Consider the following 14,525-nt stretch of genomic DNA (forward strand, 5'->3'; position numbering starts at 1 on the left):
ATATGTAAACATTTTTCTTATATTAATATAAAAAAAAATTATGAATTAATATATTTTACAATTAATTTAATAACTAATTATACAGAATTTATATTGTATAATTTTAATATTTTTACCTACATTAATAATAACCCATATACTCATTACTCAGTTGACTTACGACAAACGAATGCAAATTTCACATCAATATCAACTCGTAAAATGTCGATCATTGTTTTTAATCTTTGAGGTTTTAGCTTTAGCCTCTCAAAATTCATAAGTGTTGTATTGCTCTAAGGTCCGTACCACGATTTAAGATATTTAAGATATAATATCTTAAATCGTGCTTACCATTATCAGTTATCAGTTTATCACTTTTGGGGAGAGTGGTTCGACAGACAGTGTTGTATTAAGTTAGTAGGTATCAGGTATGTACCTACTTTTGTCTTTTACCACCGTGGTGGTACGGCTCATGGCGTCATGGCTCACTGTTAGCCGTTAGTTTTTTGTTCAGATTTTTGGAAAGGCTCGATTTCTCAAATATGTAAACGTTTTTCTTATAATTACAAAAACAAATTTTAATTTAAGAATTAATATATTTTACAATATTGATCAATTGATGACTGATAATACAGAATATATGTTGTATAATATATGATAATAAATATTTCTCAGATATATAGCGCTAAAAAAAAACATACAACCTATCTTTTTAACAATCATTTTAAAATTTACTTAACCAGTTATTCAATTTTTTAATTTAAAAACTTTTTTATAGTGACCAATTATAGTACTTAATTTAATTGAAGGTTCATGAAATTTTTATTTAATTATTTTACATTTATTCGTATTATTTTACTCGTTTGAAGACTATAGTAATTTTATTTAAATTATGAAATTTATGAATATACAAATTTTAACAAAACAATATCCAATATTATATTATAACACACGTAAGTTGATAATAAAGCCTTACACCTATTATATTTGAAAAATTTAAGAATTTAAACATTTAACTTATAACAAAATACTGAAATTGATTAGGTAGGTATGTATTTGTGAACCATATGTCACTATCTTAATTAATATTAATACACGTTTTCATTTTATACCTTTTTTTTTTTAAATTAAGTTTTAAGTAATTGAGATTTTGTGTAGTTTTATATTATTTTTGAAGTTTTAACAGAATAATATATAATATTATGTATAAACAGTGACATGTAAATAATGAATAATGGATAATAAAGTACTAACATTATACTAAATTTTCATTATCAATTTCTTGCATTTTATTTTTTTGCTTTTCAGCCAAGTTCAAAAAATCTTGCACAAAACTTATAGGTGGTAAACTCTTTGTAATTTGTACATACATAAGTATAAAATATATAGTTTTATACAGTTTTAAGTAACAATTGCCATTATAATAATGTTACAGACTGAATATTCTTTTAACATTTAAAAAAACTGCTTACACAAAACATAGATTCATTTTTTTAAAGATAAAGTACCTTGTACTTACCTATATTTTGTACTGTTCAGAATAGATATCATTAGTAATAATTGATTTATTTTAAAATTTTGTTAAAAATTATAAATTCTTCAATAACTTTGATATAAAAATTATTACTGAATAATATGTTTTAGAATAATTGATTTAATTCAGTTTTTGCTTTCTTGAGCATTATTAGTTGAACTGTTCGTCTGTTCTTATTACATTGTTATATAGTCGAGTATACTCAACAATTTATTGATTATTATTGATTTAAAATTAATTACTTTGAACTTTGAAGCCTCATTGTTTTTTAATTGTTAAAAATGATTAAATAAGTGTTATATCTATGTGACTATGTCCAGTAAAAGTTATTTTTTTAGGTATGTTTTAAGAAAGTACAAAATTATTTATGTCATTACAACTTATGATTTTATTAACTGAATATTTCTAGGTAATATATTATTCAGGTATTATCAATAGTTGTACTACTAAGCATGAACAGGGGACTCTGAATTAAAAAATATAATAACAAAGTAAATAATAGTCGAGCAGTATTAATATCTATTACCTACTTTATTGGTATAAAAAAACAAAGATAAAAATATGTAATAACATTTGAAATTTATTTTCCATATAGATATTTATCTTTCCACGAACCTCTTGCTTTATTTATTGGAAGTGTGCCTGATATTTGTTTTTGTTCTTCTTGCATTTCTAATAATTTTCTTTGGTTTTCTTTAAAAACTTCAAGTGGGTGGTCAAACTGTTTATAATATGAGAGTACTTCCCTTACATCATTTACTTCACTTGTAGAAATAACATTTAGAAACTCGGCTAATTGAATCAACTGTTGATCACCATCTTCACCTGTCCATCTGGGTATTACTAACGCATTTTCCCTTTGTAATTTTACTGAATCTACATTCCAATCAACCATAATAACTCTAGATAAATCACGGTTAATACGGTCAATATTCTTTACATGATGTCCATCAATATAATCAGTTGCATTTTTAACAAGTCTATACATAATAACATTATTTTTATCCAAACTGTCTAAAATTGGGTAAACATTAAATCCATTTGAAGCTGTGAATACAACTATTTCATAATTTTGAGATACTTGCTCAAGGAAACGATCAACATTTGGCCTCTTTTTAAATCTCCATCCAGTTGAATATGTCCATTCTGGGTGAACGAGCAGGTCTGTCATTTCTATAATCAATGTGTATGGTGGTTGGATATACGGGTATGGCAACGGATCAGGCAATAGTTTTTCATAAGAAGGCGCTCGCATTGATTCAAAAAAATCTCTGATTGCTAACCGTCCACGATTGAATACACGTACTGGATACATATCTTTTTCATCTTCATCTTTTTTGTAATGGTTGTCATCCATTAGAACATAAAGACCAGACCCAAGAACCATCATTAATGACGCACCTATGAAGAAGAATCCTATTTTTAGGTTCTTTATCGCCTTTTCTTTTTCTTTACGTCTTTCATCTTTATCCTCGCCAAAAATATCTAATGGATCGATCGCACGTGTCGTTCCTGATGTTTCAGCAGGTTTTTTTTCAGTTAATGAACTGTAAAATTTCTTATTTAACAATGACGAAAATGACGGTTGCACGTACGAGATCAGTTTGAATGTATTCCGCTCGCATTTGCAACATGCTGCTGTTTTGTTAAAAATAGTGGTGTTGCACAGTCGGAGTCCTCGGAATAAAAATTGTGCCATTCTGATGGTGTTCTCTCAATTGTCAATCTTTAGGCATATTATAGAACACTAGATATTACACACAATACACATATTATCACCAACTTTTAAATTGAACTTCTATGTTAAAAATCACTATTATTTAACTAACAATCGACAAGTAACATGTCACGTTATTAACTGCTAAGATGATACCTTATACCATCTTATACCTAGTATTCAGTACTCACACTAAAGTAGCATACTAAAAACTAAAAAGTAATGAATTACCATTTACCATACACATATTATATTATATATAGTATACTACATAGCAGATTTGATAGTCGATAGCATATCGATAGTTAGGTAGAAAATAATTTTAGATAACACAACATACCGGTGAACATAACCTCAATTGATATCGATAGTATTCGTCACTTAGATCATATACTAGTAAATGTTCTAAGATTCGTCTCTATTCGATACATAGCCACAGAAATCTGTGACAGCTTCCTAATTTTTATCAGAAGTTCATAACTTCATAACTTTAGTCTTTAATAAATAATAAATAATAATATAGTTTTAAATCATTAACTCTTGAAATTTTAAAATTATTACTTACGGTAATCATTAAATATTTAACAGATTCAAATTATCAATAACTAATTTAGGGCATTTAGCAACCAAAAGTTAGAAAATTTGTAAATTTCATTTTCTGAAAGTAATGACGAAATTGATACTTCTATAATAAATATATTAATATTAATAATTTGACATTTAATCGAGGTATATAATATATATGTATATATACATTATATAGAAAGATATAAATATTTTTTTATTAATGCTTGTATATACTGAAGTCACATCTTATCTAATTAGTTATTAAATGTTGATACTAATTGTAATATTTATTATTTAGGTTGTTGCCTTTTCAACATGGATTCTTCATCTGAATTTACAGAAATAAAGGAAGGTAAAGCAAAAATTCGAGTTCCTAGCTCTAGCAAAGTGTTTTATAATCCTGTGCAAGAGTTCAATAGAGATTTAAGGTAAAATTGTAAAAAAAATTTATAATACATAAGCGTTTAAAAATAAAAATATTATGGATGTTAATTTAAATATTATTGAATTATAAACTGATGTTAAATTTTCTTATATATATTGTTGATTTACCTAGCAAATAATTATACATTTAAAATGTTTTGTTCATCATAAAAGTAGTATACGTTTTCAGGATAAAGAGGTGTTTTTTATTATTATTTGATAAATATAATATAGCTTTAATAAAGTTTGTAATTAATTTACAAACTTCCTTAATCCCCTTTATTTACTTAATAAACTATAAACGATTAAAGTAGGCTAAAAACCTGTGTAGTTGAAGCTTTAATAAACTTAAAAAAAAAAAAACTATAAACAATGACAATTTATTGTTCAATTAAAAATGTACATTTTGTTAATACCAGTAGAACTTCGATTAACCGTCACTGTCGGGACCGGGGCTATGACGGTTAATCGAATAGATGGTTAACCAAAATTTTGCAAAAAATTGATCACTGATTAAATTACAATACATACATACATAGTACAATACATACACACATAAATTTATAGTTTGTTTATCACGTTTATTGCTTATATTGGATATGTACATATTACAAACTATTTTTATACACTTGATAGTTACTGTGTTGGGCACCACGACGAGTTTATCACAATCGTCTAATCGCCTAATTATTTTTTTTTCCGGCGATGACCGATGACGGAGAGTGACGGTTAATCGAAGTTCTATTGTATATAGTTTATAGCTTACACAAGTAATAATGATTTGGTATATTTCAGTATTGCTGTTCTTTCGGTATTTTCTGAAATCCATCACAGTGAAAAATTAAAAACTAGAAAAAGACAAAGATCCCCTGATGAAAAAAATACAACACAAGAAGTTGAGCCTGTAAAACTAGAAATTGGAACACAATCTGAAGTTGGTTGGATGTATTATGTTTAATTTTTATACATTGTATTTAATTAATTTACCTAATCAAAACATTTGAATATGTTTACAATTATTATTTTTATCTTTTTAGTCAGGCTTAGAAATATTAGAAGCATTAGCAGCAACTGGTTTACGAGCTATTAGATATGCTCTTGAAGTTCCAGGAGTTAAACAAATATATGCTAACGATATATCAAAAACAGCTGTACAAATAATGAATCAAAATATTGAAGAAAACAATGTTAAAAATTTAGTTACATCTACCCTTTACGATGCTGCGTAAGTTTTATTTAACAAATCATCAATATTCAAGTATATTTATACATTTATATCAAGATAAATAAATAAGTTAAACAATAGGAAATTAGGATTATAATAATACTTGTGGGCCGTGATTATAAATATCATAAATTTAAAAATACTTTTCATTCCATTTTCAAGTATGATGTTTTTGTATCAACTATTTTTTAAATAGGTATATATTGCAAAAATGTGTTTCAAGTTAATATTTAAAATAATACTTGTGGCCAAGTGTCTTTGAGTGTCTGCGTTGCCCAGTCTTTCTTGTTTCTGTACAGGTGATCTGTAATTTTTAGCTACAAACTACTTGCACACATACATTACATGTTCCATATCAACCGTAACTCCCTATAAACAACTAATAGCCATAGTTACCGAGCTTATGATCCATAAAAAAATAAAATAATAATAATAGTAGTAATAGTTTATAATTCATCACATAATGTGTATATTATTGAGATTTAATAGCAAGGGTTGAAATCAATCTAAAAATATCAAACTAATTTGTCTAACATTGTAAAATTATACTATTTACTTGATTTTACCTAATAGTTAGTCCACACAGATTGATACGGTTTACTTTGGGTAAAATTCGCAAACAAAAATTACAATTCTATTATAGGTATAGCGTGTCAAATAAATTTGTGGACCCAGTCTAGAAATGCCTTACGGTGGGTAAAGTCAATAACCACTAGTTTGTTTAACGTGGACTTTTACAGTTCAATACATATGTAATAAATGCATCATGCTTAATATATATATATATTTTTTTTTGTACAGACATGTTATGAGAAAAAGGCAATTTGAATCTGAAACTAAATTTGATGTTGTTGATTTAGATCCTTATGGATGCCCAACAAATTTATTAGATCCAGCTGTATGTAGCCTTGCTGATAATGGTCTGTTGTTAGTCACTTGCACTGATATGGCTGTTTTAGCTGGTAATACACCAGAATCGTGTTACGCCAAATATGGTTCAATATCTTTAAGATCTCCTGCTTGTCATGAAATGGTATATTTTATATATTTTTAAATGTATTTGATGTGTGCTTATTCATATTTATTTCAGGCATTAAGAATTGTTTTGCATACAATTACAAATGTGTGTACTAGATATGGTCGTTATATGGAGCCATTATTATCAATAAGTGCCGATTTTTATATAAGGGTATTTGTAGTTATACGTACTAGCCCCTTTATGTGTAAATCAATGTCTAGGTAAATATAGTATATACAATTGTGGTGTTACTGTGGCACCGGCTTATATTTTATTTGGTGGGACAAAGTATAAAAATTAGTTACCTCCACCACCCAATAAAAATATGTGTTCGGTACCACTGTTATGTTAAATAACGTAAATAATAATATGTAAATATTACTTTGATACAAATATTAAGGAAAAATTTAGGGAGATTGTTCTTTTAATATTTTTAACTAAATGCCTGTTTATTATTTATAGCAAAATGTCAACAGTGTATAAGTGTAGAGGATGTAATATGACAACTTTATTGCCATTGGGTTCTGCTAAGTCAGATTCGAAAAATATGAAATTCACTCTTTTGTCTGGCCCACCAGTTGACAAAAAATGTGAACATTGTGGATTTCCTCATTTAGTAAGTGGTTTATTTTAAAATCTATAAATAATACCATTTATAAAAATAAAATATTAATGCAAAATATTTGAATTGATATTAATCTTTAATTTGAGTATTATGTATTGGAATTTAATAATTATATTATTAAGGTGGGAGGACCTATATGGAATGGTCCTTTGTATAACACTGAATTTCTCAATAAATTGTGTAATTACATAAAAACTGAAGAAGCTGAAAAAAAATTCAATACTGTTAGGCGAATGAGAGGAATGTTGGGTATGATGCAAGAAGAGTTATTGGATATTCCGTTGTATTATACAGTACCATCACTTACCAATACTGTCCATTGTGAAGCAATGCCATTGAGATACTTTTTGTAAATACTAATAAGTTTCTTTTTTTCTAATTTATTAATAAAATAATAAATATTTTTAGTTCTGCACTAGTGGGTGCAGGATACCGCGTGTCTTCATCTCATTGTGCACAAAATAGTGTTAAAACTGATGCACCTCAATCAGTTATTTGGGATGTAATCAGAACTTGGGTCCAAACTCATCCGGTATCTGAAAAACGATTACAAGACTCAGTTGCAGCTAGATCAATTTTGTCCAAACAATCTACAACTGAAATAATATTTGATAAAAAATATAATACAGTACCTAAATCATTGCAGGGATTAGTACGTTATCAACAGAACCCTGCACCATACTGGGGTCCAGGAACTAAAGGAAATTCTAAGTAAGAATTTTATTTTTATTCCTATTGACTATTTCTATTTCTAAAGCTAAGAAGAATGTAGTTTTATTATTTGAGCTAGATGTAGTAACAGTTTGTTATCCATGATAAATTACTTATGTGTCTGTATCCATGTGGATTGAGAGTATATTATTCATATCATCTAAATGCTTTTTTAACTGTTATTATTGACATGGATAGTTAACATAATTGAATTTTTGTTGTTATAAAAACTTCACAAAGTTGTACTATAGTTAAATATATATATACAGTGAAAACTCTTTACTACAAAACTCGTTATAACGAAAAACTATATTACATATAAATATCATTAAGTTAACTTATAATTAGAGCGCGGAATTTTATGCACTTATAAGTATCGAAATATGCCATATAATATGCAGTAAAAATCATGAAAATATGCAAAAAATATGCAGTCAAAATCATGAAAATATTTAAAAAATATGCATACATTTTTATTTATTTAAAATTTACAGTAAAACTTATAATAATTAATTATTTAAATGCTTAGTAAAAAAAATTTAGGGAATTTTCTTAAAACCTTAATTTATTTTTAAAATTTTATTTATTATATGCATTTCAAGTTTTTTTTTCTGTGAAGTTGTGTCGTTTATCGGCTAACATATTTTTAAAGACTGAGAACGAACGTTCGACGTCAACCGAAGTTATTGGGGTATATTTGAAGCAACTTAGTATTGTCGGGTCTTGATAAAGATCTTCGAGCTGAACGTTTTCGCCTAATAACACTGAATTAATTTTTCGTAGAATCTTCAGACCTTAATTTTTGTTGGAAAGCTCGTAATTTTGTAGTAAGTGTTGGGTTTCGATCCAGAAATAGAATGAATTTTTAATCGTAATCGATTATTTATCTTATAAAGGTTTAAATTAATATTTAGTGACTATGAAATTTAGTTTTAATTTTTCTACTTGACAAAATATTATTTTATACATTTTTTTAAATTTTCGCTTCAATATGCAATAAATTTTGAATTTTGTCAAAATATGCAAAAATATGCAATAACCTTTAAATATGCAGAAATATGCAAAATTTCACCATTAGCTTCAAATTATGATGATTCGTGGACATAACTGACAACAATCCAAAAATATTAAAAGGAAAAAAATATGAAATTACATAGAAATCCGCGCTCTACTTATAATGGTTAGTTTGATTTAAAACCTATTAATTATTCTCTATTACGAAAACGCTCAATAACGAAAGAAATCACATGGTCCCTTCAGATTCGTTATAGAGAGTTTTCACTGTATATATTGTATATATATTTAGTTAGTTTAGAACACTTGTGTTGGATTGGTTGGTTGTACTAAAATAAATTGTCATAGGATTATTATTAGTTGAATAAAGTAACTTTATTTTTTAATTGAGAATTTTGTACTACTGAATATAGAAAAAAAAAAGCGGGTAATTGGATGTCGCTCTGCTGTACATTAGGGGGTGGGGTGGACTTCTGACTAAGGTTGGTTAAATTTGAATGCAATGATAGGTATCATTGTATACGAAAAACGATTCTAAACGGAGATGATTTGTCAGTCTAAGATAATATAATATATTTAAATATTGACATATATTCTATTTTGAAACAAATATTTTATTTTTCAATTAGGACGCATTTTTCATAAGGCATGGTTAATCAATTTTTCCAAAAACATTGTATGTAATAGTTATCATAATTCATAATACCTTATATTATCATAGATATACCTGGTTTGAGGATAAATCGTTATCGTTACGCGATTTTATAAAAATTTAAAATTCAAACGCTCAAAACATTTTTGCTATTATGACGCTTCAAATTTTCTCTATAGCTATTTGAAGCAAAACTTATGGAAAACTTAGTGTTGAATTTTTTTTTTAACCTTAGATATAAATACAAACAATTTTATGAATTTTGAACTACAAAATAATTTGCAAATATTCATGGTTTTGACGAATTTTTGTCAATATTTGAACTTCAAATGCTAATAAAAAAAAATTGCGCTTATGTATTCGTATAATTTTTTAATCACTATAAGAATAACTTATGAGGAACTTTGTATTCAATTTTCAAGTATTTTGATTGGGCCAAAAAAATTTTATCTGCACTTCAATAAATTTCAGTTGTCTATAAATATCTCAGAAAAAGTCAAAATATTTTGAAAATTAAATCATGTAAAGATATATTTAGTATCTACGACTTATACTTTTTGAATAATAACAAATATTTAAAATCGTTTGAGGATAAATCATTATCGTTACACTATTTCGTAAAAATTTAAAATTTAAACGCACTTAAAATTTTTCCTATAATGATGCTTCGGGTTTTTTCTATAGCTACTTGAAGGAAAACTTAGTGTTGTATTTTTAATCCTTAGTTATAAACACAAAATTTTTTATGATTTTTCAACTTCAAAATTACTTGCAAATTTTCGCGTTTTCGACAGATTTCGTAAAAATTTGAACTGTAAATGCTTATAAAAAAAATTATGTATTCTTCACTATAATGGTAACTTATGAGAAACTTTGTATTAAATTTTCAAGTTTTTTGGTCGTCCAACATTTTTTTACCGGCACTTCAAAAAAAAATTCTCAAAAAAATTGAAAATTTCAGTGGTCTATAAATAACTCAAAAAAAGTCAAAAATTTGTGAAAATTAAACTGTATATAGATAACACTAACATAAACATTTGGTGAAAATATTTTCAAGTATTTACAGTGATTAGTTTTTGAATTACACCCATATAAAAAAATCGATTTGATCGAAAACTGGTTTTGCGTAAAAATTTTCCGTTTTTCTGTCATTTTTTTTTGTTTTTCTCGATTTTTTTGAAAACTATTGAAAAATGTTTACTTTTGACCTCTATAGACTATAATGCACCAAGAATATTCACTTTTACATCAGAAACCACCTCCAAAGTTTGAAATTGCATTATTTTGACTAGTTATGCACACAAACACAAATAAAAACACACATCTTTGTAAAATCAATACATTCATCACTCCGTTCAGAATCTAAAATAAAAATATATATGATATGAATTAATTCATAAACTGATCTTCTGGAAATCTAAATTTGACAAATGCATTTAATGAATCATTTCTTGAATCATCTTTACTTAATAGTTTGTTTGATTTTTAGATAGGATCTACCATTGCATTGACTTGACCTTTTTAATCTTCAAAAGTTTGTGTTATCGTATTTTACTACCCTTTATCATCACCCAACTGGTAAATATTTGTTCTGGCAAAAGATACACATTTTTGATACATTTCTTTCGAAATTTTTAAGCGACTAGGTTTCAAAAATATGTTCTTTATTTTATCCACTTTAGAAAACTTAAATCATATAATTTCATATTAAATGCGTGTGCAAGATGTGTCAGGTATAGTATTTTTTAATAAAATATATTATTAGCCACAATATAATTACATTTAAATCAATGCCATATATTATATTAATTATTATTCTACAATGTGTATAAACTATGGTGTATAATTTTAAATTCTATTTGTTTCAGACAGAAAGTTATCTTAAGTTCTACAGAAGTCGAATGTGAAACGGATATCAAATGTTCTAAGTAGTTAAATTTTATATGCATCCTGTATGAACATGTTTGTTTATTAAAACAGATTATTTTTATTAAATAACTCTGGTTAATTTATGGAATTTAAATTTAAATTGATACCATTGTTTTAAGATATCTATTACTGGTTGTTAGTGATTAATGGTTATGTTTTATGTATGAATTTCTATTTTATTGAACCAATATTATTAAAGATTACAAATCTAATTAATTACAACCCATTATTTTATAAAATCCATTTTTGTAGTTTATTTGATTATTTGATTATTTTTTTGATATTACCTATTATGTTTAAGGGATTGAATTTTATAAATGTATTTTGTAAAACAAAATAATTAACATACCTATCTATATAGTAAAAAAAAATAAAAAATACTACTGTCTAAAACTGCTACCTGTCTTTAATGTGGACCACAAGTCACAACCAGCAAATTATTATTTTTTTTACAGTAAAAATTATTTTTTTATGCATATTATACAATAAAACAGAAAAAATTAAAAAAGCGGGTTAGTGGATTTTGCTCTGCTTCATAGTAGGTTTCTAGTGAATCACTGTAATAGATAATATTAAATTTGAATGCAATGATATAGATATCATTATTCATTATAAACAAAAAGAACGATTCTGAAAGGAGACAATTTGTTAGTTCAGGATTTTTTAACTCAATAATTTGTAAATTTTCAATTTAATGAATTTTATCAAAATTTGAACTTTAAATATTCATTAAAAAAAGCGTGCTTATTTATTTTTAAATTTCTCCAACTACTATTATATCAACTTATTGGGAACCTTAGATTAAACTTTCAAGCTTTTTGATCCAATAAAAATTTTAAATACAGTAATTTGTTTTAGAGCTCCTTCAAAATCTAAAATTAATTTTGTTAGTAACCTATTTTGCGTACAAATTTCTGCTGTTCCTTATTTTTATTTTTTTGTTTTTCCCAGTGCTTTTGAATTTTTCTGAGACATATAGATCTTATTCCCCCCAATGCACTAACTAGAATCACTTTTCTACAGTAAAAGCTAAAGTTGAAAATTGAAGCATTACTATTTATTTCGACTATCTACCTTTTGTGTACACACACAAAATAAATAAGTAACAAACAAACAAAAGCACATACCATTGTAAAATCAATATATTCATAACTCCGCTCAATGTCTAAAAACATAATCGCTACTCACAGAAATTTATGATTATCCTACTGTTTTGTCAGGGTTTTATTTGGATTCTAGATACTTATATTGTTTAAGCTGTATAACATGCTACATTATATGTATGAAATATAATAAATTGTAAATAACGGTTAATCTAGAGATATTTATTTCAAGTAATTATTGTGATTAAAATTTATTATTTACTTAATACTTAATTATATTTTTTGAAACTATAGGTACTTAGTTCTAAATAAATATATTGTCGTAATGATTTTTAATTTTGATATGTATGATGTTACTATTTCATAAACGTTAAAACTTATAAAGAATAACATTCTGCGCTAGAAAATAATAAAATTCAGTACTTATTTAAATTAATAAGCGAATGATAATTATGCTTATTTTGAAGTGGAGGAAAATCGTTAAGATTAATTTTGTTTTGTTTATTTTTTAAGGTAAATGCATTAATGAACACTGGAGGAATATTGTATGTTTCATTTTTGGAGGAAAATGCATACGGTCATAACGTGCATCTACTGCACTTACCTAAAGTATGCAAGTGGGAATAGTGTGATATATAGGTAGATAAGTCGTAGGTATCTACTACAGATTTAGTAGGTGCTAAAGCACTATATGTATTGTAGATGTACCTACTTAGGTAGGTACTTACACATTAAAAACAATTCAGATTGGTAACTACATATTATAATATATTGCCTACTAAATATATATATTGTTTTTGTAGATCTTAAAATGGAAGAAAATACTCACTAATTTCTTACTACCATAAAAAAAAATATTTCGAAATCAATTCCTACCTACATAAATGAATATGTACCTACGTAGTAATATGTGTACAAAACTATAATTGTTTTAAAAATAGAGAAGAAAAGTGAGGGACAAATTATGAAATTATTCCCAGAATTATATTATGAAATAATATATAATTAAATATTATATTACTATAATAGTATAAAATACTATAAATATTATGTTAGCAAAGAATACTGATGTTTATAAAGGAAACAAATATGAGTAAGTCAACGTCAAGTGTTGTTCTTAGTGCTCAAATTAGGAAAAATTCATAAGATGCGCTCAATCCAATGATTTAAAACTGCGTTCCAAACGCACAATACTAAACACAGACCCGTGGGGGCTATGCCCCTCACACTCACACCTTTAATAACCTTTGTTCTATAAATCTATATATTATGAGTATAGTAAATAGTATTGGGTGGTTAGGATAGATCATTCCAGTCAGTGGCGTATTTTGAGGGGGTGTCCTCCATGTCTTGACACCATTTAAAAAAAAAGTCCTAATATATTGGACATTAGTGTTGTCACTTATTTTATAGTAGGTATACTATTTTTATCAAATGTAAAACTTCTTGTCAATTCCTAACATATTAATTTGTTAAAAAATTAATTCAATGTCTTTTTATATTAGTAAATAATAGTAAAAATTTTGTTTTTGAGGTTCAATAAATGTTGACACCCCCCGAGAAATCACCCAAAATACGCCACTGATTCCAGTGGCCGCGAAGACCTAAAAATATTTAAAGAGGCCCAATATCTTAATATCGCCAAAAATGGTGTACTGGAAAGAAGAAAGTGGTCGATATGAAGCGCCCCCATCATATATTTTCAAAATATGTCGGGTACCTAATGACCTGATCTTAACATGTAGGGTTCGATCCTTTGGTGCCATTGGATCATTCTGATTTTGTGATGAAAAATTATTACTAATATAGGTACCTAACACATCTAACTATGTGTTGTATTTAGTAATGTAGTTATTTTAACATTGAAAAGTTTTCGACAATGTACCTATTCGTTAATAACATATTCCCTTTTATCAAAATGAACAAATGTAACAAAATAGCAGAATAATATATAAGTAATATATATGTTTTAAAGTGTTACTGATCTTATAATTATAGAATGATTTGTGACGAGATTTTAGTATAATA

At 26.4% G+C, this 14,525-nt stretch overlaps 1 protein-coding gene and 1 pseudogene across 4 annotated transcripts; one reads left to right on the forward strand and one right to left on the reverse strand.

The window, feature by feature from the left end:
- Positions 1-802: 802 nt before the first annotated feature.
- Trm1 (tRNA methyltransferase 1) lies at positions 803-12,708 on the forward strand. Of its 4 annotated transcripts, none has more exons than XM_015508026.2 (10): positions 803-932; positions 4,096-4,225; positions 5,016-5,154; positions 5,258-5,445; positions 6,247-6,478; positions 6,536-6,684; positions 6,926-7,079; positions 7,211-7,437; positions 7,497-7,799; positions 11,334-12,708. In XM_015508026.2, exons 1-10 carry the CDS (start codon positions 872-874, stop codon positions 11,395-11,397), a joined length of 1,647 nt encoding a protein of 548 aa, XP_015363512.2. In that variant the 5' UTR covers positions 803-871; the 3' UTR covers positions 11,398-12,708. The 4 variants fall into 4 exon arrangements, with proteins under 4 accessions (XP_015363512.2, XP_015363510.1, XP_015363511.1 ...); XM_015508024.2 differs by lacking the exon at positions 803-932 and adding an exon at positions 3,624-3,959; XM_015508025.2 differs by lacking the exon at positions 803-932 and adding an exon at positions 3,624-3,894.
- On the reverse strand, positions 2,026-3,460 carry LOC107161568 (mitochondrial import inner membrane translocase subunit TIM50-C pseudogene; annotated as a pseudogene).
- Positions 12,709-14,525: the final 1,817 nt, after the last annotated feature.

This window comes from Diuraphis noxia, unplaced genomic scaffold (assembly GCF_037042655.1).
Source record: "Diuraphis noxia isolate RWA-SAM2 unplaced genomic scaffold, SU_Dnox_SAM2 contig0002, whole genome shotgun sequence".
NCBI lineage: Eukaryota > Metazoa > Arthropoda > Insecta > Hemiptera > Aphididae > Diuraphis > Diuraphis noxia.

Coding starts and splice junctions, on each gene's coding strand:
- Trm1 (XM_015508026.2), top strand. CDS start 872: ATGAAATTTATGAATATACAAATTTTAACAAAACAATATCCAATATTA. Junction 4,226..5,015: donor GAGTTCAATAGAGATTTAAG/GTAAAATTGTAA, acceptor GGTATATTTCAG/TATTGCTGTTCTTTCGGTAT. Junction 5,446..6,246: donor TCTACCCTTTACGATGCTGC/GTAAGTTTTATT, acceptor TTTTTTGTACAG/ACATGTTATGAGAAAAAGGC.